The 25157-nt window shown below is 45.3% G+C and overlaps 2 protein-coding genes across 2 annotated transcripts; one reads left to right on the top strand and one right to left on the bottom strand.

Annotated features, from left to right (window-relative positions):
* The first annotated feature begins 1330 nt into the window (after positions 1–1330).
* Positions 1331–21852, top strand: LOC135805141 (exocyst complex component 6B-like). Its single transcript, XM_065319139.1, has 28 exons — positions 1331–1709; positions 4189–4354; positions 4786–4833; positions 5447–5537; positions 5776–5821; positions 6423–6567; positions 6859–6918; positions 7573–7641; positions 7895–7972; positions 8697–8780; positions 9299–9342; positions 9726–9779; positions 10003–10069; positions 10474–10545; positions 10992–11041; positions 11194–11241; positions 11695–11797; positions 12150–12203; positions 12474–12526; positions 13334–13398; positions 15155–15281; positions 15973–16027; positions 16232–16304; positions 16845–16963; positions 17408–17546; positions 18853–18926; positions 20082–20194; positions 20780–21852. Exons 1-28 carry the CDS (start codon positions 1573–1575, stop codon positions 20904–20906), a joined length of 2361 nt encoding a protein of 786 aa, XP_065175211.1. The 5' UTR covers positions 1331–1572; the 3' UTR covers positions 20907–21852.
* A 694-nt stretch (positions 21853–22546) lies between these two features.
* Positions 22547–24889, bottom strand: LOC135805133 (sulfite oxidase-like). Its single transcript, XM_065319133.1, has one exon. The coding sequence runs from the start codon at positions 24705–24707 to the stop codon at positions 23061–23063; it is 1647 nt and encodes a 548-aa protein (XP_065175205.1). The 5' UTR covers positions 24708–24889; the 3' UTR covers positions 22547–23060.
* Between the last annotated feature and the right edge of the window lie 268 nt (positions 24890–25157).

Here is a 25157-nt window from a genome sequence, read left to right on the forward strand (position 1 = left end):
CTTGCGTAGAGCTCAAATTTTCATGTTTCATAGCCCGGAAATCAGCCAAGTTTGCTTGATTTTAGACGTCCTGTTTCAGGATTTCGGTGTTTTGTGTGACTGTGTACGCTGCGTACATCCACCGACAAGTAAAGTCACCAGGCTATCCGTCTCAAAAAACCGAAATCAGGACAAACTCAGTGAACTGCACCACCACGACTGGTTACGCAACTTTTCACCGTACCTGTGGCTTACCATGCCGTCAGAAATGACGTAGTGCACGAATTACGCTCCCACGGCCACAGGAACCATCCCGAGTTGCACACTCTGGTTTATGTACTCTTGTTATCATCAGTGATTTATGAAAAAGTATTGGAAACAGTTCTTTGCAAATCAATCCATGGCATAGGCGCCCTAGGCGTAGGCATAGATGGGTCAGGACCTATGTGCGAAGGTCTCAAGTGCGAACGACAATGCACCGTCCGCGTCCGTAGAGTCTCAAACTCAAAGTCCCTCTGCATGCATGCAGTCCGCACGTTACTTGTGTCAGTTGTGGTAGATCTACGAGTCGTACTCGTACATGCATGTGACCAAGAGTACATGAAAAGAATGGTTTTCATGTAGAGGCGACGGTTTCAAATAGGAAATAGGTTGCAAACCGGAACGGACTCAATATTCACTTTCTCTCTTGGTATTTTGATTAGAAAACATATGTCACAGTGAGACTACGATGTGTTATACTCGAGCCAAAATTTCATGGCTCTGCGATGACCAGAAGCGCCATATCAAGCAGGTGAGTTTTTGACGTGTTGCTTCGCACTGCGACTTGAGTTTTACGACTTTCGAAAAATCAACTTCTTGTCGCAGGTAAACAGCGGCTCGCCTCTCGACAATAAAGCACCGCATACCAATCAAAACTAATGGAAGCACACACAAGGCTTATTGTTACTCTGTACTGGCCGTCGTGGAGCGATAGCAATTACCTAATTTCAGACCCAGAGTGAATTTGACGGGCACTCTAAAACGTGTCCGGTTTGGAGCCACCTCTGATTTGAACTTTTTTGAAGCGAAAAATTGGGCAACTTGGAGGCAATGGGTCAACACAAAGGAGTGGCTCAGTTCGATTGACTCTGGCCCCAGAGCAAACTTCAACATGCCAGTTTCCTTCCACAAACATATTTCGAGTGAAAAATCAACGTTGATGATCGTTTTGGGTCTATACAAATTTGGCTGTCAAAACGTTCCGGTATCGAGCCGTCTCCTCTACAATAGATCTACTCTTGATGTGACCATGGTGACGTGACGTGACATGACACGATCGCTAGATTTTTTTTATCGAGATACCGTTTCGACAATCTGGCATTGATGTTTTCATCAAATCTGTTCAAGTGATTTGATTTCCAATCTTCCTGGCTTTGTTTCTACTCAATAAGACAAGTTGATGGGGCTAGGCTTGATACTAGTCCTGTAGCCATCACCGACACGGTGTCCTCTTAGATTAGGAGCGAAGCTGGACGTTGAGTTTCTCAGAGAAAAACAGAAATAGGTTTTTTCCATTTATTTTAGTGTTTTGCTAACGATGTACTAGTGGAAATGGCGTCCACCGCACCAGCAGTAAACAGTGGGATAGCAGAGGGTACGGATGAGAAGGATGCACCAGGAAGCTCGCATTTCGATGCCCTCGTCACTGAACTTGAATCTAGCGAAGGCCAACTGGGTGCAACATTGAGGTGAGAACGATCAAACTGTTGAAGTTTATTCTCAGCATTGCAGCTGGAAAAATGTTCTTGTTACATGTATTTGAATTATAAGTCAGATCTTCATGGGTTTTCAATGCTCCTCTTCTCAGTTGATGCACTTTGGCTGTAATATTGTGGTGTCTGTTGTACATGTACCGGTACTGTGTGTAGAGATCAGATAATGTCATTGTACAAGTACTGTAGCACACCAAGACTCTGCAACTAACTTTGCAAGAGTATGTACATAGGCTCTATGGGTTTACTTGTACATGTAAACAAGTACCGGTACTCATGATCAACCTGCAGTCTACAAGTGGGTTGTGCATCTACATGGACCTGCAGCTGCACCTGCATCCAGCAAGTACAGTGAAACTGTAGTCTATATACGTACCCCAAAGGGACATGAACTCTGTACTGTACAGCAGAGGCACTGTATACTCGTATCGAAGATGCCAATGGCTGGACACAAGAGTCCATATAAACCAAGAGTATGCACCTGGCGGGCTGTGATCCCTTTTCCATGTGCCAGGTGATGTGCGGCGCGCTGCCTTCATTACAAGATGCAGAACTACATCCGCACAGTGCAGAAAATCAAATACCACACTTTCACTGTGGGTGGAAACCAACTGTCGTACATAACTGAAGGTCACGCACCCATAATTTAGAGATATCTTCAGTGCTGAAGTGAATCATGGAAAATCAGTTGTGTTGGTGCGAGATACATGTACAGTGGAACCTGTCTAAGACGACGTTCGAAATGCGATCTCTGTTACCAGGTGGTCTCCTTATTTAGGGTCGTTTGAGTGGAAATATCCCTTGGTCCTGGTTGCAGTGGTCTTCTGGAACAGGTGGTCACCTCCGAGTGGTCTGCTATACATGTCTTACTGTATGGTATGGTGGGTTTGAGTGCACGAATACTAGTACACGGCGTGATACAGGCAAGTTACGAAATGAAGGCAGCGCGCCACGCATTCATCCCTAACCACATCTGCACACTCTTGGTTATGGACTCCTGCTGGAGTAGAATTAGGCTGGGTCCTAAATGAAGAACTTTATAGCCTATGGTATGACTACGTACATTGTATGACATCCAGTGTACTGTTTACACCGTAGTCTCGTTGTACCTGTGTTTGGACTTTACCTCTAATCTGAACATGCACCGACACTGGCAACACTGGCAACAGGTACCGTAAAGTACCTCGAGAGCGCCCCGCCTTGATTTTACAGCCAGGGAAAGGAAAACTGTATGGCACTGGTGCAACTAAGTTTGTACGGTGCGAGAACCTTAGCGTGCTATGGTCACCCTTACAGCTGTATTTTGTCTTTATGTGGAGCTCGCGTCCGCTCGAAGGTAAATTGAGTACGGATTGACTGCACAACGTGCAATGTGTGTACACGTACAAGGTATGTGACTCGTATGCCCTACAAACTGGACACCGCCTCCGCAGCACAGCCACAAAAGGACGAGATGGTGGGGCGCTCTCGCGGTACTATACAGTGTATCCGAGATGATCATTGTGTGGCGGTGTTCCACTCTGACGTTACTTGCCATTGCTTATCCTGACATCAACACCTCATAAGCACAGTGAGAGTACTGGCCGTTGTGGACACAGTGGGGGTGTTGCCTTGTGTTAACACTTGGCCTACCTCCAGTAGATACCCAGCGGTAGACGTGGCGAAAGCACTGGAGGCCCATGCACTGTTACAAATATGAGATGACTGACATGTGTACTACTGTAACGTACACTGTACATCTTTGGGTTGAACTGTGCCCCCAAAAGTTTAGCCTTAAGACCAAATGGGTACTACTGTATAACACCTTTATTTCGGTGTAATTTAAATTTCGGTAACTTCGGTACTGGTCCTGGATCACCTAATTTAACATTACACCTAAATTTTCCGAAATACCAAAAATATGTAAAAATCATGAAAATCAGTGTCAAATTAAAAAATCAACTTGTATATGTACTGGTATACCGGTAGTACATTGTACATACATAACATGTACCGGTATACATAATATTATGTGGAGCCTTTTGGCCTTGGCAGAGATTATTTGTGCAAGAGCTTTTTTTTTTTTTTTTTTTTTTGGTGCCATGCATACCGAATTTATCCTTACACCCAAAGGTCAGGGGTTGGCTTTTACCGAAATTTTACAACACCGAAAATAAGGTGATATACAGTATATGTTGGGTTTTTTCTTTTTTTCTACAAAATCCACATATCTCCAGACACTGGTAGAAGTTGAACATTTAGAATCAAGCAGCAGGGCGCGTGAGGCTAGATGTAGTTAATGTATCCTTACACGCTGTTTGGGTGTATGACTCTTACACTGTTTGAAAAGTATGGCCTGAACATCGGAGTATGCGGCTCTGAGCACTACTTTTGCATGCTGCTTAGCTGTGTGTTGTTTAGTGCTACTTGAATGTGTACTGTTGTGTTCTGTCTTGCTATGCCTGCATTCTTTTAGAGCTGTGTACGATGAGTCCAAACAGGGAGCTTTCCTTCAGCACCTGGAGGCTCGCATTCGACAGCATGACAAGGACATTGAGCGCATGTGTAACCATCACTATCAGGGATTCATCGAATCTGTCAATGAGCTCTTGAAAGTCGGCTCTGATGCGCGCAAACTAAAAGTAAGTGGCAATGCCGGTAGTCCTAATCTGTCGAGTACTTTTTTTCTACTTGACAATGCTGTGGTGATTGCTCCAACACATCTTGCCTGTATGAAACTATGCATCACTAGTACTTGCATATCTGTACTTTGTGCACCGTTTGTCCACCTGGTGTTCGTGTGCACTACTCGACTGCAGTACACCTTGTTGTTGGTGTGTTATGGCCGTTTCGAGACTCGTTGCTGGCTTACATGTATTTCACTTGAAGCATTCCTGTGAGTTATGTTTTGCCATGGGTGTGGTCTTGTGTGTTGTCTTGTGTGTTGTCTTGTGTGTTGTCTTGTGTGTTGTCTTGTGTGTTGTCTTGTGTGTTGTCTTGTGTGTTGTCTTGTGTTGGTATGGATGTAACTGTACATGTACGTGCACCTTTGTGTTTCCCTGCGTATTCTCAGGTGAAAATTTTGTCGGCCAACGATGATTTCCAAGAAGCAGGTAGTAAAGTAAGTGGACGTCACTTGGGGCACTGCTGTTATTATTCCATACCTACATGTACACCCTGGTATCACAGGCATGGTGGTGGCCTGGCACATGCGAAACGTCCTAAGCTGGTTGTGTTTCTCAATACAATTGTATAGCCGGTGGTAACGCAAACATGCGAACTTTACTACAACGCGTACACGTCCTGTGTGAAATCATGGTTTGTTACGGTTAGGGGCCTTAATTGACGTGATTTAGCGCGGGCGTGCAAAGGGTACATGTACGGCAGGGTCTGGCCTCTCGTACTTTTCCTATGTACAGTCCCGTCTGTGTGAACCGTCAAGCAAACAGTACACTATGTGTCCACTTTCAGGGGCGGGGGGCTGGGAATGTTTAGGTGTTGTACTTCTGCGTTAAGTGATGCCAATTATGGATGTATCCTCACAGTTCCTGTGTAAGTGTGAACGTATTGAAACATTACAACAGAGACCTGAAAATGTTGGTGTAATTTATAATGAGATACAAGCTCATACTTCAGTACAACTCATAATAGGGGAAATGTGGTTGTCTTTTTTCCGTGTGGTCTGATATTCTCCCCCTGGTGTTTTTTTGCATGTTTGGTGTTGATCTTCTCAGCTGGTCAAGAATGGCGATGAGCTAATTGCTTTGCGCATCATCCAGCGTAATATTGCAGCTGCGATGGAGAGCTTGACATTCTGTCGACCCGGTGAGTCCGCAACATCTAACACTGCGTGTATGGTTATGAAGTTATAAACACAACATTAGTCACGTGTTGATGTTAGTGCGTGCACGTGTTCAGCTTTGCTTACATTTATTATTAATTTTGTTGTTGTTGTTGTTGACTTTTATTTTTACTTCACCAATTGCACAGGCATGATTGCCTTCTCACAGAAAGATGAATTTGCAAGTCTTTGTCTTTGCCTCCCCTTTTTCTCTTGCTGCAGTTTTGGAGCTCTATGCCAAGCTGAGAGAGCAGATGAAAGAGAGAAGGTAGGAATTCTAGTTTGCTAGTGTGCTGCATCGCACATGTAGCACTTGCAAGTCTGAGTGTCAGCCCAGGACAGATTAGCGCTTGGGACCTTGCCGTGGTTGAGGTGCATCTCTCGACCTCACCCAGCACTGAAGTGTTAGCAGGCTTGCCTGTGTGTGCATGCAATGTGTCTCGCACTATGCTTGACGTGTGGCCAGTGGCACTGTACCTACTCTCACATAGATTTTCAAGCATATTCAGTAGCTTTCACGTTGTTCACGATTTTCAAGCATATTCAGTAGCTTTCACGTTGTTCACGATCTTCAAGCATATTCAGTAGCTTTCACGTTGTTCACGATCTTCAAGCATATTCAGTAGCTTTCACGTTGTTCACGATTTTCAAGCATATTCAGTAGCTTTCACGCTGTTCACGTGGACATTCCATGGACTCCATGCTGAATTGGTGTCGGAGACGATCTACCATCATGAGCTGAACGATACCGACAACTTGAATAGTTGAACAGAGCCCTCTTGTGTCATACTTTGTACATATGTATGTGTGCATACAGTACTAGTACATTGTACATGCATTGCCATGTTTGCACACTGTGCACTATTCAGGTACTATCCTGCTCTGAAGACTTTGGAGCAGCTGGAACACACATACCTACCTCGTGTCAGCCGCTACACCATCAATCAAATGATGAAAGCCCGTATTCCAAAGCTTCGGGATAGCATCAAGGAGGCATCTATGACAGATCTGCGGGTGAGGAGAAACGGCCAGTGGAGGGGAAGGGAGAGGGGAGGGGTGCAAACATGCACACACAGCTGTTTAAGATGTTTTCATTATCCAATTGAGAGGGATGGGGATGGTGGGGTGGGGGGTAGCGAATGGCATCCACGTACATGTCTTGTGCTACGCATTCATTGGCCTCTACCGTGCTTCCTTCACTTAGTGTGTATTGACATTGTGATTGTGCTAGGGTTTTCTTCATACCATTCTAGTAGTGGAGGTTATAGTTGGAGTAAATTTCTCATTTTCTTCTCTCGGCTACAGCATTTCTTAGAAGAGGTACGGTCGAAATCAGAGAGCATCGGCAAGCTGGCCATGCAACAGGTATGCCCTGCATATACTTGTATGTTTCTTTGGAACTGCTCCCTTTCATGTGTTTTATGAGCCTATACTCATAAGGAGTACTTAGGCTTTGAAAATGCTGATGTGCTCATATGTCGTATCCCCTGCTGTTGCTGTCATCCACTCCAGTGGGCATTCGTTATGCTCTAAATGTGGAATGGGTCGCATGCATTTTAATTTCGTAACACGTTGCACTAGTAGTTTGTAAGTTGACGTACCCTATGAAATTGACATGCATGTCTCATGTCATTCCATGCATGTCTCATGTCATTACATGCATGTCTCATGTCATTACATGCATGTCTCATGTCATTACATGCATGTCTCATGTCATTACATGCCTGTCTCATGTCATTCCGCATTGGCGAGGCCCATTCTCTGTGTGCGAATGTGCATGGATGGTAGTGGAGTGTCTACAACCTGATCATGCGATTTTTCACTTGTGAATTATTTTGGGTTTACAATACTTCAAGTAGTAATCCAGCATGTGTAATCTGGGCTCGTAGCACGACGTAACAATCTGGCCTTCACGCTATGCTTCTAATGGTCCTCTTTGTCTATGCTTCTAATGGTCCTCTTTGCTATACTCTGGCCTTCACTCTATGCTTCTAATGCTCCTCTTTGCTAAACTCGCAGACTCATTACCGTGCGAATTTGGAGCTGTCGCGTCGCGGAGCATCAGAGCCCAACAGAAAATTACCAGATGTAAGTTTTGTCGTCACTAACTTTTCACACGACCTTTGGTCATCCCGCTGCTTCTTCTGATTTCTGATAGGAGATAACCACGAGTACTTGGGTTGAGAATTCACAGTTCTGGTATGACAAATTCACAGTTCTGGTATAATGAATTCACAGTTCTGTTGTGACGCTGGACCTTGTCCCCGGTCCTCATACCCATGAACTCATGAAGTGATATTAAATTTTGTTCATACCTTTTTTGTGCACATGTGCTGTACAGGTGGATCTGGACAAGTCGGTGCAAGATATGGTCGACTTCTCTCCCATCTATCGGTGCTTGCATATCTTCACTGTGCTGGTATGTTGGGTCTCTTAAACCGTGTAACCATGCACTTGTGTGTGCCGCTTTGTGCCACATTGTGGCTTCTCTAGTGGAGAGCTGCTCAGTTCCTAACTTCACTACTGCTTGGGCCATGGTCAATCAATATAGGTCCATAGATCTCGCCGTGGCTCAGTCGATGAACTTTGTTGAGCACTTTTCTTGAATGGAAAATGTCTCCAGTCATGGTTGAGGCATGACTAGTCTTCTGGCTGTGGAAGCTGCCGGCACTGTGTCTATGTCCTCCATAGGCCTATACGGCGATGTAATTATGATCAAGTAGATGCTCAGCTTGCACCATACTACAGTTCTGGCCAGAGAAATCCGACCTCATGAATAAAGTAGCGCCACACTCAAGTGCGCAGAGTGGTGTGTGTGTGTGTGCGGTGCTAGGGCCACGTAGCCCCTGGCACTATTACTGAGTATGTATTTATGTTCATGAGGTCAGATTTCTGTGGTCAGGTCTGTAGTAGTGTGAGGAGAGTGCTTAGGGACAGTATTCCTGTTTCGTGGTAGCGCTTCTCTCTAAGCGTATCTCTAGTCTTTGAAGGAATTTCTGTTTTATAATTAGAGGGTCATGGATACATTTGTATCGTCCTTTTATCATGATGCGGGTAATGTATCCCTCAACACTTTATCAGGATTATTATCTTGATAACATTGTACAATTAGTAGTGTTGGTCCCTATCTGTGTTGTGTACAGGGTGAGCGGGAGACCTTTGAAGCGTACTATCATCGGCAGCGCTGGCACCAAGCTCGACTAGTACTGGAGTTTCCTGGAAACCAGGTTAGTGGGAGATAGGTAGAGATAGAATGCTGCGCTATTTGATGTTGCTGCAATTCTCTCTCTCTCTCTCTCTCTCTCTCTCTCTCTCTCTCTCCCTCCCTAGTTTCTTCTTTCTCTATATATACATGAATTTGTCAAGACACTAGTTTCTGCAAAGTGTGAACTCCTGGGTCACCAGCACGCAACTATTGATGAAAACTAATAAACGAAATGGAATGGCGTGGTGCATACAACACTGAGCTGTACTTGTGCAGGACAACTGCTTTTACTCCGCTTGGACGCACTCCGTCAATACTACATTTCCGGTGATATGATGGAGACATATCGCCATGTCAATTACCCATCCGAGGTGCACACTCCTGTTTTTCTCTCCATCCTTCCCCACCCTTCCAACCCACACATGCACGGTTGTAAATCAAAAGGCACATGTGCGTGTATTTCTCCTTCCTAGTCTAGAACTGTCTGAATGCTCCGTAGCATAGCACCAATGAAACTGTTTGGTTTTCCGCTTCTTTCAGGTATCAATGGCACTATACCGCTCGTACTTCTACCAGGTCGCTGGGTAAGTTTCAGGGGTGTCTTCTTTTAAAACACTGCCCTGTGAGTGGCATGAATTGAGGATATTCACGTTAAAACATTGTCGAACATTGTCTTTAGTATTAGGTGGGTAATGTCGTTCCTGGCGACCTTTGTAGTTGCCATTTGGTTGAGCTCACAAGACCATCACTGTACACGTCGTGTGAGCGCACCCTCAATGAGACTTTTTGACCACACTGTACAAGTAGACCAATATGACATGAAAAGCAGTACTGTGCCACGCTGAGCAAACCCCCTTCTCCAAGTGTACAGCGTTGTAAGTCTGCAACATTTCCCAAGAGAGGCGTTTGGATCGTAATACGTGTTGCTTTGTGTTTGTCGTTTGCGCTTATGTGTTTCCTGTGCTAGGTTCTTTGTCGTTGAAGACACCGTCCACAGCACTACGCAAGGATTGATCACAAAGTTAGTTTCCTTATGTACCTGTACTCGTACATGTATTTGTATATGTACGGACTGTAGTCTCTCAAGTACTGTAGACTGTAGTCTCTCAAGTACTCAGTAGTAGACTGTAGTCTCTCAAGTATCCTTGGTCACAGTTCATGCAAGCATGATGTGTTAGCGCTCTGCACCATGCTTCAGTAAAGGCTAAATCCTGCCAGCTTCGCTTTCTCTTGCTGCTCTACAGGAAAACGGTGAATGAATTATGGGAGCTGGCTGTATCAAAGATTGCCTCTGCATTGCGGACGCACACGGTAAGTCCCTTGCAGCGAAGATGCCAGGGTTTTTTTGTATTTCGAATCCTTCCCAACAAGTGTCCTACTTGGATGTTGAGCCAATAGTAATAATGTAAAGAGATTACCTTGGTGGACTGTTAGTCCTAACTAGTAACTTATAGGTCCTTTTCTCTTTACAAGTGTCACGCTATTCAATTTATTTTTTCAGAACCATTCTAGTAAATTTTGATGGGCATCCATGCAACACACCTGAGTCTGGGATGGAATGACATTTTACTCGCAGCTCTTTGGCTGGGAATTTATTCTGGCTGTTCCTGTTTGGATGGCTTATCAGATAATTTCTAGTAAATACTTTCTGGCGTGATTTGGGTTTTTTTTTGTTAATTGTTTATGGCAATGAATGTTCTGTTGCTCTGTTCTAGTCACTGTTCAACGAAGTACAAATGATTCGCTCCATCAAGGAACTCGTTGTGCATTTCTGCTGCACGTTGCAGGTAAGTACTGCGGCGTAGCATGCACGTTTGTTGCTGTGCTCTTGGGGAAGGTACACGTCAAACCCTTTCAGAGGGCTCAGTACCTGGTTACAGATTCTAGCTTTGGAAGGAGATTAGACCAACTGAAAGAAAAGAAAGAACCCCGAAATAGGTAGAGTGTATCGAAGTGTACATATAGTGTCATGCCGTACCGGCCACTTGCTTCTGCTACCCTTTTCCACCTTGGCAGATGCCAGCACATGTTGTGTGATACAGTGTGTGCGAGACACACTGTACACGTGTTTCAAATACAGCAGTCGTTGGCCAGATTCAATGAAGTCAGATACCATTGCTAGTATGAGACAGGAGTGAAAGTGAACATTTGAGTCCATCCCATTTACCAGCAACCGGCCGGCTCCTGGTTACCATTGCGCATTGTGTGAATTTGTTTTGTGTGTCCTTTGCAGTCATTTGACTTCCAAGTCAATCAACTGTATGATCTTCTTCTTGAAACAAGGTGAGAGCTGGTGTTGCCATTGTAGCTGCTGAAATTGTACTGGCCACTTGTAGCTCTCCTATGTGTTGTGTGCTGAAGAACTTGGTTAGCCTACGCTGTCACTGAGCACGTCTGCATTGTCTTGTGTGTGCATGTGTGTTTTTGTTTTGCAGAGAGCAATACTGTGAACTGCTCATGCGCACATGGTACACAGTTATCAAGTGAGTACTAGTATTGCCAGCATGACCCCCATGATATTTTTGTTGGAATTCAGAACACTGATGACTACAGCATGCTGTCACTGTATCAGGCATGTGAATCCACTTCCAGGTGTGCTTGCTCACTGTCAGAACAGTGTTGAATATCTACATGTACACACCCACAGCTTGGTCATACACTAGAGAGGAGAGAGGACAAATCTGTTACTGCTCACAGTTTCACACTTTGGTTTTTGCCTCATGACCATGGAGGCATGCAGCTCAGTCCAGTGGCAATGCTCACATCCTCTCTCCACCTACTATAATCATGTGAATCCTCCACCGTTCTGATCACCAGAATCTCTAGTTTCTTCTATGTCCACTCATTTGGGTAGCGTGTAAACCTTTTTTATATTTGAATCTTTCGAACATTTTGGGAGTGTGAGCGCATTGTTCTTCCGGTATGTGTGCCCACAGGTCAATATTTGAAGTTGATAACTACTCGCCGATCGTCTTGCGAAGCGAGAATGAGGCCAAGGGATTAGCCAGGAGCTTTCCCTTGTCTGACTATGAAGTTTCGGTAGGTGCAAGCTTTCCCTCCTGAAGTACAGTTTACTTGGAACACAAGGATGGGACTATCCGTTGTGCATTGTCAGTGCCCAGCCTGGATATACATGTACTATTGGTAGTATGAACTCGGATGGAGAGCCAAGGATTATTAAAAAGTAAAAAGGACCAAGGAACTACAAGTTACACTATAATGTCCACTGAGCTAAGCTGATTGTTTAGTAACTAGTGGTGTTAGTGGACATTATAGTGTAACTTGTAGTTCCTTGGTCCTTTTTACTATTGGTAGTCTTCGAAGTATTTCGAAATTTATGTAGTTAAGATACCTCGGCTAAATGTACCGTCTTCATTTTGTTTCTGTACAGACGTTTCCGGCAGTACTGCCCTTCTCAGAGTTTGTTCCAAGTGTCTATGATCAGGTAAGCTGCAAGAATACGGAGCTCGTGTGTCTGTGTGGGTGTGTCTGTGTGTGTGCAGGACCAGGTGAGTGTGTGGGTGTGTGTGCATACATGTGTATGTGCTTCTAGGCCCTATCTTTATGTACTCCAAGACTATTCGCAAATTTAACGATGTCCGAAAATCACTTAGAATAGAATAAATCCATCACGACTTCACAGATTTATTGTTTGTGAATGGGCGATCGTGTGAGAGTCGTATACCTGCGTTGCTTGGCTGTCTTGTTGGAATAGATCAGAGAATTCATCCACTCCTGTGCTGGCTTTGCAGAGAATCTGAACTTGAGGTGAGTTTTGACTTCCACAACTACCGGTTTGTATTGACTCTAGCAATAAGCCATTATGACAATAGGATATCACTGCACATGTAGTAGGACTGCGGCCATTCCACTTTGATAGATATGGTTTTTTCCGTACATGTACTTTGTTATTGCCTAATGAGCCCGTATGAAGGCCAGACACAAGGTCTCCCCAGCAGAGTGCATATACCTGTAGCTGTAGCTCAACTGTGCATAGTGAATAACCAGTAGTCAGTGAACTATTCTAGCTCCATCTCCGACATGTCCGCATTGTACAGTCTGTATTTGGACGCCGAGCAAGGTCTACGTCTCAACGCGCCAATCTTACAATGTACTGCTGAAATGAGTTCCGGCTTCTGGTACCCGCCCCTGAAAAAGTGCTTTCATGCTTTATGCAGCCCTCTGCCAAGCAAGTGCAACACCTTCCATGTGCCTCTTCATATTATGTTAGCTTGGTATTATGATGTGACTGTCATTGATTACTAGCTGCACTAATGTCATAGTAGCAGTGGCGAGGCTTCCTGCAGCTTCATTCATAGGAAAAAAGGTTTCAGAGCAGACTCGCTCTCTTCCCATTCACTCTGCAAACTCGAACTCATTTCTCAATCAAATTTTTACTAATATCATAGTCGTCTTATTGAGTAGCCGCGCTCTAGAGGAAGGCTGTTCATAACTCGGATATCTGCTGGTTTGTATCACGGGGTACCGCTACTCCAGTGCATGACTTGTTGTAGATGTGTTTGTCTTCTCTCACTCCTTTGGCTCCTTGCACACATTGTCGTTTGCCTTGTGCAGCTTGACGGAAACCGATGACATGGTACGAAAGTCAACGAATCTTCTCCTTACACGCACTGTGTCAGGTAAGACTGCGTTACTTCATGTGCATATCTGTTCCAACAGGGAGCTAATGGTTTCTTGCCTTCTATCACGTATTTCTCAAGAACCCAGACCGTAGTGTTCTGTATAAAAACCTACTACTAGGATAGTAGAGCCCCCGACCCAAGCAAAATGTCACCTTTGTTGCATCGTGACTAACAGGTCTCACTGTTATGCAGTAATACAGATCATGAGAGTGATGAGGATGACCAAAGGAACACAATTTTATGCTGCCAAATTTGGCGGTAAAAATGTACACGCACAAGTGGGCCACCAACCAGCCTTGGGCCCGAAGGGCGAAAAGAGGACTAAGAGTTAGAGTACTGCATGCAGTACTATGATTGTTTATACGGAAATTGTCGTGATGCATATACAGAAGATTTTAGCAGTGTCCGAATACTAGCCTGATTTTCGAGATGCACTGTCGTGGTTTTGAAACTCGGATGTTGAACCGATAATAAATGTAGAAAGGAAAAGGACGTCGAATGTCTCAGTACTCTGTCAGTTTTGTGCCTAGTTGTTGCACTTTCTGACTCAGACTGTATATAATATCTGGTTACAGTGATGGAGAGTTAGTCTTAACTCGTATCCATTATGTCCTTTTCCTGTCGTGGTTTTAGTGTTAATTTTAATACATGTACATCGAAATACCTGGTTTGAATACAAGCCTACCCCTGGTATCGGCCTCTACAGGAATAAGCCCGGTTTTATACGCGACATGGTAGATGTTCATTAACCTTCAATACCTATAGTAGTGCATTACCGATCTCGAAACAAAATTAAGAATGGTGCATTATGCATCAGAAAGAAAGCCTCTCCTAATAGCAAGAGTACATAATCACTCTTGCTAATAGTACTGTATAAGCAGATACCGTAAAATCCCGCCAGAGCGCCCCTACCTCCTCGACGCTTCAGGTGGGGAGGGGCGGATGGGCGAGTCCTACTTGCCGCATTCAGTGCTACATGAAACGGTACTCACCCTACAAAAACTGTTCGTGCATCTCGTACACCGACCAAAGGTCAAGAGCCAGGAGTTGTACAGACCCGTCAAAACTCAGGGTTTGTGCGATCCCTGGTCAAGAGGGTGGGCATTGTTGCGTACATTTCCAACGGGGTCGAGCAAGCGTCTGCAGTACAGTACGGCACCACAGACTGTGACAGAGTCATACGAGGATACAATCAATCACATCCCTGACAAGAAGTCAGGGAGGGGCGGATGGGAGAGATGGGGCGCTCTGGCGGGATTTTACGGTATATTCGTCTGGAATTTAATTTCGTCTTTTTCGTCCAAGGCGCTTTTGGACTAAATTAAATGCCGGACTAATGTCGATTTGTCCAGCTTTTCAATACACTCTTATGATCCATGGACGAAATTTACAACCGGACGAACTCCCTTTCTTTGGAGTTGGACGAAATTATTGACCGACGAAATGTTCTGCCTGTACAGTACTTAGTAGTCTTATGTTCACACTCTAGTACTGGTGTTGCCTTGTTGTAAGTAATATGAGTTTCACATTAACGTTATGTTCACAAATGTGTGTTATCTTGTGTATACATGTGGGTGTGTGCGTGCGCGCGTGCGTGTGTGTGTGTGGATGTGTGTGCATTCTGTGTGTGTGTGTGTGTGTGTGTGTGTGTGTGTGTGTGTGTGTGTGTGTGTGTGTGTGTGTGTGTGTGTGTGTGTGTGTGTGTGTGTGTGTGTGTGTGTGTGTGTGTGTGTGTGTGTGTGTGTGTTTGCAGCTTGCCTGGGTGAGCAAATTCACGATTCTAGGCTCAGCTTGGCACAGCTTGTTCAGATCTCAGTCAACACCACGTACTTAGAGAAGGCCTGTGAAGGACTTAGCACATTCATTGCGGACGTCACTGGGTAGGTACCATACAGTTGTGTTCTCGACACCGCTGTTGAGACTGTAGCGGTCGTTATGCCTGTTGCCCTGTAGTGTGTTTGATTTCGCATGCTTTCTTGTTAACTTTGCCACGCTGGCTGACTGGCTGATGATATGTGGCGTGTGCAATCTTCGAGCTGTTTTCCTGTCTGTGGGTGATTAGATGATTAGATGTGGTTTAGTGCATGGCCTGTATTCAATCTTACTTGTGTGAGACGGTTTGCTGCTGCTGTAATCCAGTACATTCACAGCTCTGTCAATTCGAATATGTTTTTTTTTACATATTCATCGAATTAGTTTGTAGTGTGTATATTCACTTTAGTCGAAGTGTGTTTCTATGGATAAGGATATGTATCGATATGTGTGTGGGGGTTGGTGGGTGTGTGTGTGGGTGTGGGTGTGTGGGTGGGTGTGTTGGTACATGGTGGGCGTGGGTGGGTGTGTGGGTGTGTTCTGCTGTGGAATTTGAACATTTGGATAATTAGAATTAGTCTTGTTCAACCTAAAGGGGTTTACCGTGATATTGGGCGTACTGTCCCATGCAACTGGACATGTTTGGCCAACATTGTGTTTGGTAATGGGTAATGGTGGATGGCTTCTCCAGCTGACTGCTCTGTAGCTATCCTCTGCCTTGGTCCATTGTGCTCTCTTGGTTGTGTTCTGCGCCTGCAGTGTATCAAGTGATACGTCTATGCTGCCACGCATCTACGGTGTGTCCAGCTTCAAGGTACAGTGCACGGGCTGACCGTCCCTTTTTCTTGTGCATATTTCAGGCGCGCATGCATTTCTGCGGGGAAATCAAGGCGTGTTTATATTCTTTGTAGCTACTGCTGCGTGTTGTGTTTAGTACGTATGTCAGGCTGACATCCCTTATTTCTAGTGGCTGTGTCGGGTTGAGGTTAACCTTATTTCTTCTGCTTTCCATTGCCAGGATGCTCGTGCTGATGCTGAAGACATGATCTACACCAAGCTGCAAGCCCAGTTGGATCAGTTCTACGAGCTTGGTAAGCTACTTGGAAAACTGCATGCTCATATAGAGCCTCTGGCGATATTACCAGGGTATGAATACTACTAGAATTGTGCCCAGTAACAGTTAGTTGTAGTGACATGTAGTGCTCTACTGTGGATAGCTGCAGACCATACCATGCGCTTTTTTAATTATAGTTCGTAGTATGTTGTAACTGTTTGCGAAAAAGCGAAGCGCTCATGATGGGACACTGCGGAAATCTGGATGGGAGATGCCACTGTTTGCTCCTCAAATGGTACTAATATTCATCAGCAACAAGTCCTGGCTATCTTTGCTCAGAACCCTCTCAGAATGCAGAGTGTGAAATTCCTCATGTGTATAGAGAACTATGCAGAGTGTGAAATTCCTCATGTGTATAGAGAACTATGCACACTGAACAAGGGTCAAAATATGCTATTTCCACTCTTCAGAGGGTGGGTTTTGTACGCTATTCCCATGAACCTGACGCTTGAGGTCTCCATGTCTGTCTTGGCATGACTGTACTACTTCTAGCTGGTGTTGTTGTTGTTGTTTGTAGCTGATTACAAGTGGATGGCACCGGAAAAGGCATTTCCATCAGACCCAGTCCCAAGCCAGTACATACAGGACATGGTCTCCTTCCTTCGCAATACATTCATCAGCCTAACAACTTTACCGGTACGTGTGTGCGTGTGTATGCGTGCGTACGTGTATGCGTGTGTATGCATGCGTGCGTGTGTGCATGTGGCGCCAGTGGCTTAGGTCGCTGGTATGTTTGCATACATATGCAAGTACTGAAATCACTCTTATTTCTCATGTGTGACCTTCCACCCTGGTTCAAGTAATTATACTGTAGTGCTTTATGTACTGCTATCCCTTTGTCATCCTGTTGCTGTTGCTGCTGCTGCATAACAATTGAAAATTTCTTGTGTCTGTTCTGTTTCAATGTCTTGTGTTCAATCTCTCTTGTATGTGTGTGTGTGTGTGTGTGTGTGTGTGTGTGTGTGTGTGTGTGTGTGTGTGTGTGTCTCTCTCTCTCTCTCTCCCTCATGAACACGCTGGCCATGTCACCCTCTCTTTGTGATGTGCGCACACATGCCTAACCTACACATGCACCCACAGGAGCATGTTGCCATGACAGCATGTATGACATCGTGCAAGCACATTGCGCGCACGTTGATGGCTTTGCTGGTGGACGAAACTGGCTCATTCAACATGACTGGTCTCAACCAGTTCAGCTCAGATATTGGACACTGTGAAGGTACAGTGCCTTGTAGAGTTGCAGCACCTGACACCTGACATCTGACGCCTACAACTTGCTACATTGTAGTGGCTATCTACTGCTGTACATGTACAAGAGAGCTCGCCATACATGTACTACATGTACTTGTACAGTAGAGCCCTGATAAGACGTACCCTCATGATGGGCAGCATGCAGGAAACTGTGTACTTACTATCCTAGCATACTTCAATAGGGATCCGTGCACCCGTACCGCTCCAGACGATGTCTCCGTACTAAGAGGAGTATGTCTTATCAGGGTGCGCACAAGTGGGTTCCACTGTACTTTTGTACACTAGTAATAGGGTTTACTTCAGTGTATGACTATATGTATGGGCGGGTACCGGGTGAGGGTGACTGGATGGCGCCATTCTGCTTCACAGCTTTCCGCAGAAGTGCAAGTAGGCACTTTTGATTGTAGAGCAGTTACCAGTCTTCTGTGGCATGGCTGCATTCGGAAAGCACTTCATTATTTATAGTAAAGAATGGGATCAAGGGAACTACATGTACAAGTTACGCTATAAGGTCCTCTACCACCACCAATTACTTGACAATCAGCTCATGCGATAACATTGCACGGCACTGACCGACGGTACTGACGTTCTACAACTGGCTATCAGTTGTAGCACATCTTGGATGCGTAACTTGTAGTTCCTTTTTCCTTTTCTTTACTATAAAAATTATCGCTGGCTCTCCGCCCGAGTCTATCACTTCATTCTTGTTGCAGAAAGTGCAGACGCAGCATCCCTGACTAGGTTGAGCAGCAAGGATTAAATTATTAATGGGGTCTTCACCTGTGAGCTCAGCTATTGACTTGTCGTAACAATGTAAAATAGAAGTGAGTTCATGTGCTGGGAACTGCACACCTTGCCCTGAAGTGTTACAACCAGCTCCAATAGCACAGTTTACACATCCTCATAATGCTCTCTATGCTATGCTGGGAATATTGTCGCATGTTCTAAGGTGGGTGGGGTGGTGCCGCTTCTTAGGGACCATATTACCTGTATTTTCGAAAGTAGCAAGATGGAGATGAAAATTGAAAATGTTTCTTGGTGAGCCTCTGGCTCAGAACAATCTTCTCCGACTTCCATTAATCTTCCCACTTTTGATCGAAATTTGTAGAAAAACTTATGAATCACCCATGGAAAGTCTAGTCACGTTTTCAATTTCACCTCAGCAGAATTTCATCTCAGCAGAACCTTGAAAATTGTAGTCGAAATTGCCTCTAGAGGATGGAATTTGATGGCACTACATTGTATTCCGAACCTTGACTTGTCTTTGTGTGCAGGTTTTGCTGGTGAATGTCCTGTGAAGGGATTCACTGGGGACCAGCTGGTGTCTGCTTTCAGTCCTGTCCGACAGGTGGGTTGTCACTTATAGATCTTTTGTCTGTCTGTATATATGTCTGTCTGTATTATATGTCTGTCTGTCTGTCTGTCTGTCTGTCTGTCTGCCTGTCTGTCTGTCTGTCTGTCTGTCTGTCTGTCTGCCCCCCCCCCCCCCTCTTTCTCTTTCTTTCTTGTATTATTTTTAAAATGTTTCCTTTTCTATCTTCTGCTCTTTGCCTGTGCTACATGTATAGTAGTATGTATAGTAGTATGTATAGTAGTATGTATAGTAGTAGTATGTATAGTAGTATGTATAGTAGTATGTATAGTAGTATGTATAGTAGTAGTATGTATAGTAGTATGTATAGTAGTAGTATGTATAGTAGTATGTATAGTAGTAGTATGTATAGTAGTATGTATAGTAGTACATGTATAGTAGTATGTATAGTAGTACATGTATAGTAGTATGTATAGTAGTACATGTATAGTAGTATGTATAGTAGTACATGTATAGTAGTAGATGTAACAAATATTCCATTATTCAAGCGGACAGTGATTCAAGAATATTCGAATACAGTCAAACCCCTTTAGGACGAACACCAAGGGAACGATGACATTTGTTTGCAATAACGGGAGTTCTTCTTATCCGTATGTTATACCCAGTGAATACACAGTGATTTATCCAATGGAGTGACGAATACTAGTTCTTCTTAAGCAAACATTTGTCTTATCAGTGTTCTTATCAGTGTTCTTCCTAACGAGGTTTCACTGTAGTCCGTTTCAAACTCGATGGTTCGAAAACATCAATAACCTGGTGCATAAATGTGCCGAGCCAATCATTGATGGCGACTATGATACATGTAGCATTGCTTTGAGGGTATTTCCACACGAGTGAGCGGTGTCTAGCAATGGCAGAGGAGAGCGATCATATCTTGAGGAATTAGTGATGACTTTTTAAGGTTCCGAAAGGCATGTCTGATATATGGAAATAACGTCAGTAGATTTGTTCATTTTGTTGAATCGGTATTCGGGCGAATATTCGTTCGTAGAAATCGTGGTTCGTTACATGACGAACTTGATTACTTAGTAAATTGTGCTTGTTTAAAGCTGTTTGTTACTATGCCAGCGGTGCTACTAAATTAACTCTGATGACTTGTAATCTGATCATGTTGTTGATGTGTGCGTATAGATCGTGGCCTTGTTCCAGTCAATGGACTGGTCTGGTTACATTGCTGACTACGGCACAGACAAGACCAAGTACCCGCAGGTGCGACCAAGTCAAGTCGCGAAGGTGCTCAGCAGGTGGGTGTCAAAGAACACTGGCTGCGAAACTCATTTTAAAGTCATGTCGGCACTCTAATTGGAATGCGCGCGTTGAGAAAGCTCAGTTACCCTGGCACAATGGAAATCCCGTCTGTGTCCTCTGAAGAGTTTGCATGCCAAGCTACCCATCATGCCTCATCCTCGAGCAGTCTGTCTAGTAGTCAAATATACAAGTCGTTTCTGAACTGGTGTTATTGCGCACAGCCATTGTACTATGTGCACTGTGTGTATGTCCGCTCTCAAGTCTTGGTCTTGGACTAAAACTGTTTGATTTGATACGCTTGCTGGTGCTGTGTGTTTGTAATGAAGTTGTACTGCACTGATGTAGTCCTCCAAAGTGAGCTGCCATTTTTTATTGTATTATAGTTATTTAGTCATCATCTGGCATATCAACAGATGGCCAATTAATCAGTTGAGATGAAGGGTGAGAGCCGACCATGGCAGAATGGATATACAGAGAGGGAGGACAGAGAAAAAAGAGAGAGAAGAGACATGACATTGTCCATGATGTATGTACGATGATGTGTGCTCAATGTGTGCTCAATGTGTGCTCAATGTGTGCAGGTACCGTGAGAAGGAGCAGAAGAAGGGCCTGCTGGGCAGCTTCCGCGGCTCTGATCGCGACCGGCGTCGACTCTTGGAAACGTTTGTGAAGCGACTGTGGGAGATTGATGCCGAGGGGAGAGACTGAGTTCTCCGGATTGCCTGGACATGCTCGCTCTCCTTGCTCACTACTTCAGCAGCCCAACAGGTACTGCTTGTTGTTGTTCACCTTTGGAATGGTCCACATAAATCGTGTATGTACATAGCACAAGTATTATCACTACCTGCCTCGTCATAGTGCATTCTATCTGATCTGATATACGTGTCATCTATTTTAGTCATTACTCTTCATGAGGTACCAGCTTATTGCAAATTATCTCTGCTGCCCTGCTTTCCTGCTGCTTGTTGAAGTTGCTCCCGTTGTGCGCATCTGTTCCACCTGTCCTGCTGTTGTACATACACCATCGCCATTTCTACATAGTCACCGGGTGTCATACTGGTACATGTACTGCGACCGATGCCCATTTTCATTAACCGTGTCCTGTCTTGATTTGTGTTTCGACTCTCGTCCCCCCCCCCATCCAATTTTGTCCATAACAGCGCTGCGCTTGCTGGCATGTGTAGGATCGCAAAGCTTGACTTATTCTGTGCACTGTTTACAAATGTTGCATGGACTGTATAGCAAATTATCGAGCTGTTTCATCATGTTTGCCAACGCCACCTAGTCTCTAGTATAGGTTCACAATTTCTTGATCAAGTAATCTTCTATTGTTTCATGTTATCCTTTTTCTTTCCCTTTCTTGTTCGTTTCTTGATGATTGTCTTTCCATGTCGGCCGAGTCCCGTTGGGCGGTCTTAGTAGTGTGTTGTGAATTTCAATTATTGTTATCACGTCACGATGTCTGGTACAATGTCTGATACTAGCACAAACACAGCTCTATTTTATTGATTTCCAACAATGTAGCCAAGAGCATTATTACCCCTCTTGCTGTAGTTCTGTCAGTCTTATCATTTCTCAATCCCCCTTCCCCTCGAGCTCTTCTATTCGTCCGCGTTTTGAGCAAAAAAAGAAGAAATCGTGACCTAATCCCTGACATGCTAGTTATTGTTGGCAGATCAATGTATGTGTGTGGACTTTAGTTCTACAGGAACAGTCCTAATAGTTTGAAATTACATGTTGGTCTCCCGGTGTATGGGGTGGGTGCATTTGACTGTGGCTGTGATTTTGTCCTCTCCTTTTTTTTACGTCAAACAAAACCCTAGACCAGGGAGTCGTAAAGTATGGTATTTTACGACTCCCTGGTACAGACCAAGAAGTTGCATGGTCTACACAACTGCCTGGTGCAGGCCAAACTCAGCCGACAGACCGTCTCTACTTGATAATGGTGGGCGACATGGGCACAAAGTGAGCAGTCTGACACTGCATGCATGCATGATCCCCGAGTTGACCTAGGTTAGGGGAATAAGCGAAGAGTTTGATCACCTTTTGTGTAAGTTACACATACATACGCACATCAAAGGGAGTTTTTTGGCAAAGATGGCAAAGGTTATCTCAGTACATGTACCGGCGGTATACCTTGCTCTGATGGGTATACAGACAGTGTACAGTAGTGCACACAGACGTGACAGAGGTACATGTACAGTGACACAAAACGGAAGCTGTGCAAGGAAAAAAAGTTTCTTTTGGTTGACAGTCCACTTGACACACACTTGGGTTGGTTTGTGGCAGAGAGTACTGTAGTAAATTACACTACTCCCTGGTTTGTGGTCAGTGTGCATACATTTCACTGAATAAAGGTACATTTATTTTGGCAGTTTTTTTTGGCAGTTTTGCACTAAAATTCAGAACCAAAGAACGAGTGGTGACTTATTACTCAAGATTAATACATTGAAATAATATGACAGTGACCTGCACATGAGAGTGCAACACAGCCGTGGAACTATGATAAAAGATATAGTAATTATTGGTACATGCATGTTGCTGCACCGTTGCTGCCGGTGAGAACTTGCCATCAAGGGGTTTACTCCAGAGTCATGCCTACACGGCTTGTCAATGAACTCACCCAGAACCTGAAAGCGGACTGGAGTATATAGTTTCATACAGCTGTGTGATTAAAAACAATGCGATCGCTATAAGTCGTGGTGTTGAGACCGAATAAGAAAACGATAGAAAATAACAACAGAAATGCGAATGTGAGAAGAGCCTGCTCCGACACATCTTATCCTATACCGATACCTACATACACCTATGAGTGCAGTCATCCTAAGTCATGACACTATCACTATACGCGTCTAGTGTTGTTCACCTGACAAACACCTTGCTGTGATGCCAGGAATTGTTCAGCACGCCGCGCAGGTTCCAGATGGGCTCCACCGACTCGGGCTGGTTGTTGTAGGACTCGTCGACCGCCTTGCAGATCACGTCCAGCTGCTGCCCGCTGCCACGCAGCTCCTCGGGAATGGCAACGTCGACGTCCCACAGAGCCCACGCCCAGCGCTGGCGGGACTCCTGATCCTGCTTGCCATCGTCGGCGGTGACTAGGTTAGCCACGCACCATGTCTTACCGCCGTCAATTGACACGTCGACGCGCACCACACCTCGGCCACCGCCACTCCACGCATAGCCCTTCACCGACAAGGTTTCGTCGTCGCTAGAGATCTTCGTTCCGGACGACGGCACGCAGATCGCTGACTGGACCGGCAGGTCCTGTATGGCCGGTGATTTCGTGAAGTCCACCGTGTCCCAGTCGACACCGGGAGAGAAGCCCTTGTAGTCGTTGCGCTGCCAGTGCGAGTGACTCTCCTCGTGACTGGCAATGACGCGTGACAGCCACTTGACGTTCCGTGCACCGACCACACCGGGTATGACGGCACGCACCGGGTAACCATGGTCACGCGGCAGCTCCTGGCCGTTCATCTCGTACGCTAGCAGTACGTCACCGTACTGATCCATCGCGGTGCGGACCGGGATGCTGGCACCGTACGCCTTGCCGTCGACACCCTGGTCAAGACCTTCAAACTGAATGTGCTTCACAGACCTGCCGTCGCCGGTGCTGCTCGTATCCAGGCCGGCGTACTGCAGAACATCGCGCAAACGTGCACCGGACCACTCTGCATTGCTAATGGCTGCTGCTCCCCAGCTCAGTCCCTTTACGGACTTGACATCGGTCATCTGTCGGCGACGATTACCGGCACATTGCAGTGTTGCCACTACCGTGTGCTTAGTAAACTTCTCCTTCAGGTCTTGCAGTGACAGCTTCAGTGGCTCTCTACCGGGTGCAGTCACCTCCAGTACATATTTCTTTGGCTCTACGTTCGGCACTGGCAAGTGATTACGGACAAAGAAGAGCTCATTCGGGGTGATGAAGCTATCTGTCAGCAACGCTACTGGAGTTTCAGCATTGAATGGTTTCTCTGTGTTGATAGTCAACAGTGGATTGCGTTCGGGGTCTTTGGCATAAGGGTCGTCGGCTGCTCGCTCTCGTGTTTTGTTCTTTGCGGCCAGTGATTTAGCATCCAACACGCCAATCTTGTATTCGTCCAGGATTTCACGCACTTCGTCACTCTGGTGGATAGCATACAGTGACCAGAATACTTGCAGATCGCGTCCAGCCGCCAACATGATCTTGTCCATGCCGCCCGGGTGGCTCTCCACGAAGCTAGTGACGTCATACACATTCTCTCCGTATGTCACCCACACGCCCTTGTCCAGACTGTTGTGCTCCGCCACGTCTTGAAGAGAGAATTCCCTCGCAATCGGCTTCGAGGCAGCATGGCTGGTCGGTTGTTTTTTTAGCACCAGGTAAGCGGCCAAACCTACACCACCGGCGACAGCTGCAGCGAGAGTAACCTGCTGGCTACGGCGTTGTTGACTCTGAAATTGTTGACTTGATGATACGCATCGGTGATAACGCGTGAAAAGGCGTGCCGTTGAGGGCCTGCGAAGCATGATTGGGACAACACAGAGCAGAAAATAGGTGTTTTCTTTCCACACGCAAGGCCCTGAGAGGAAGGAAAGCAGAAAGACACTGCACTGGAACAAGTATCCTCACTGCTCAGGCTGAATCGAGTCAGATTGCGAAATTTCATTTCGTGCTTTACTTCCTACATTCATTTCTACCACTTGCACTGACACACTGTACGTCACGTCATGTACACCGAAAAGGGGCATCCCGGCCCCGCCCCCAATTTGATCGACCTGGACAAAAAATCTAAAATAAATGAATGATGGACCGATACTGCATACTGTCTGATTACAGAATGATTTTAATAAAGCATGTTTACACACTATGTCACAAGTATGGGACCTCGAAGGCTGGAGAACATTAATTTGAACCAGGCTAGGGCACCATCATAATTATAACGCCGGTTACACAGACCTTGGATGTTGTCAGGAACA

This window comes from Sycon ciliatum, chromosome 1, assembly GCF_964019385.1.
Source record: "Sycon ciliatum chromosome 1, ocSycCili1.1, whole genome shotgun sequence".
Classification (NCBI taxonomy): domain Eukaryota; kingdom Metazoa; phylum Porifera; class Calcarea; order Leucosolenida; family Sycettidae; genus Sycon; species Sycon ciliatum.

What these genes read in the sequence shown, in the direction of transcription:
- LOC135805141 (XM_065319139.1), top strand. Translation starts at nt 1,573, where the DNA reads ATGGCGTCCACCGCACCAGCAGTAAACAGTGGGATAGCAGAGGGTACG. An exon ending in TGGAGTTTCCTGGAAACCAG is followed by an intron (nt 8,781 to 9,298) that starts GTTAGTGGGAGA and finishes CGCTTCTTTCAG; the next exon opens with GTATCAATGGCACTATACCG. An exon ending in AGATATTGGACACTGTGAAG is followed by an intron (nt 17,547 to 18,852) that starts GTACAGTGCCTT and finishes CTTTGTGTGCAG; the next exon opens with GTTTTGCTGGTGAATGTCCT.
- LOC135805133 (XM_065319133.1), bottom strand. Translation starts at nt 24,707, where the DNA reads ATGCTTCGCAGGCCCTCAACGGCACGCCTTTTCACGCGTTATCACCGA.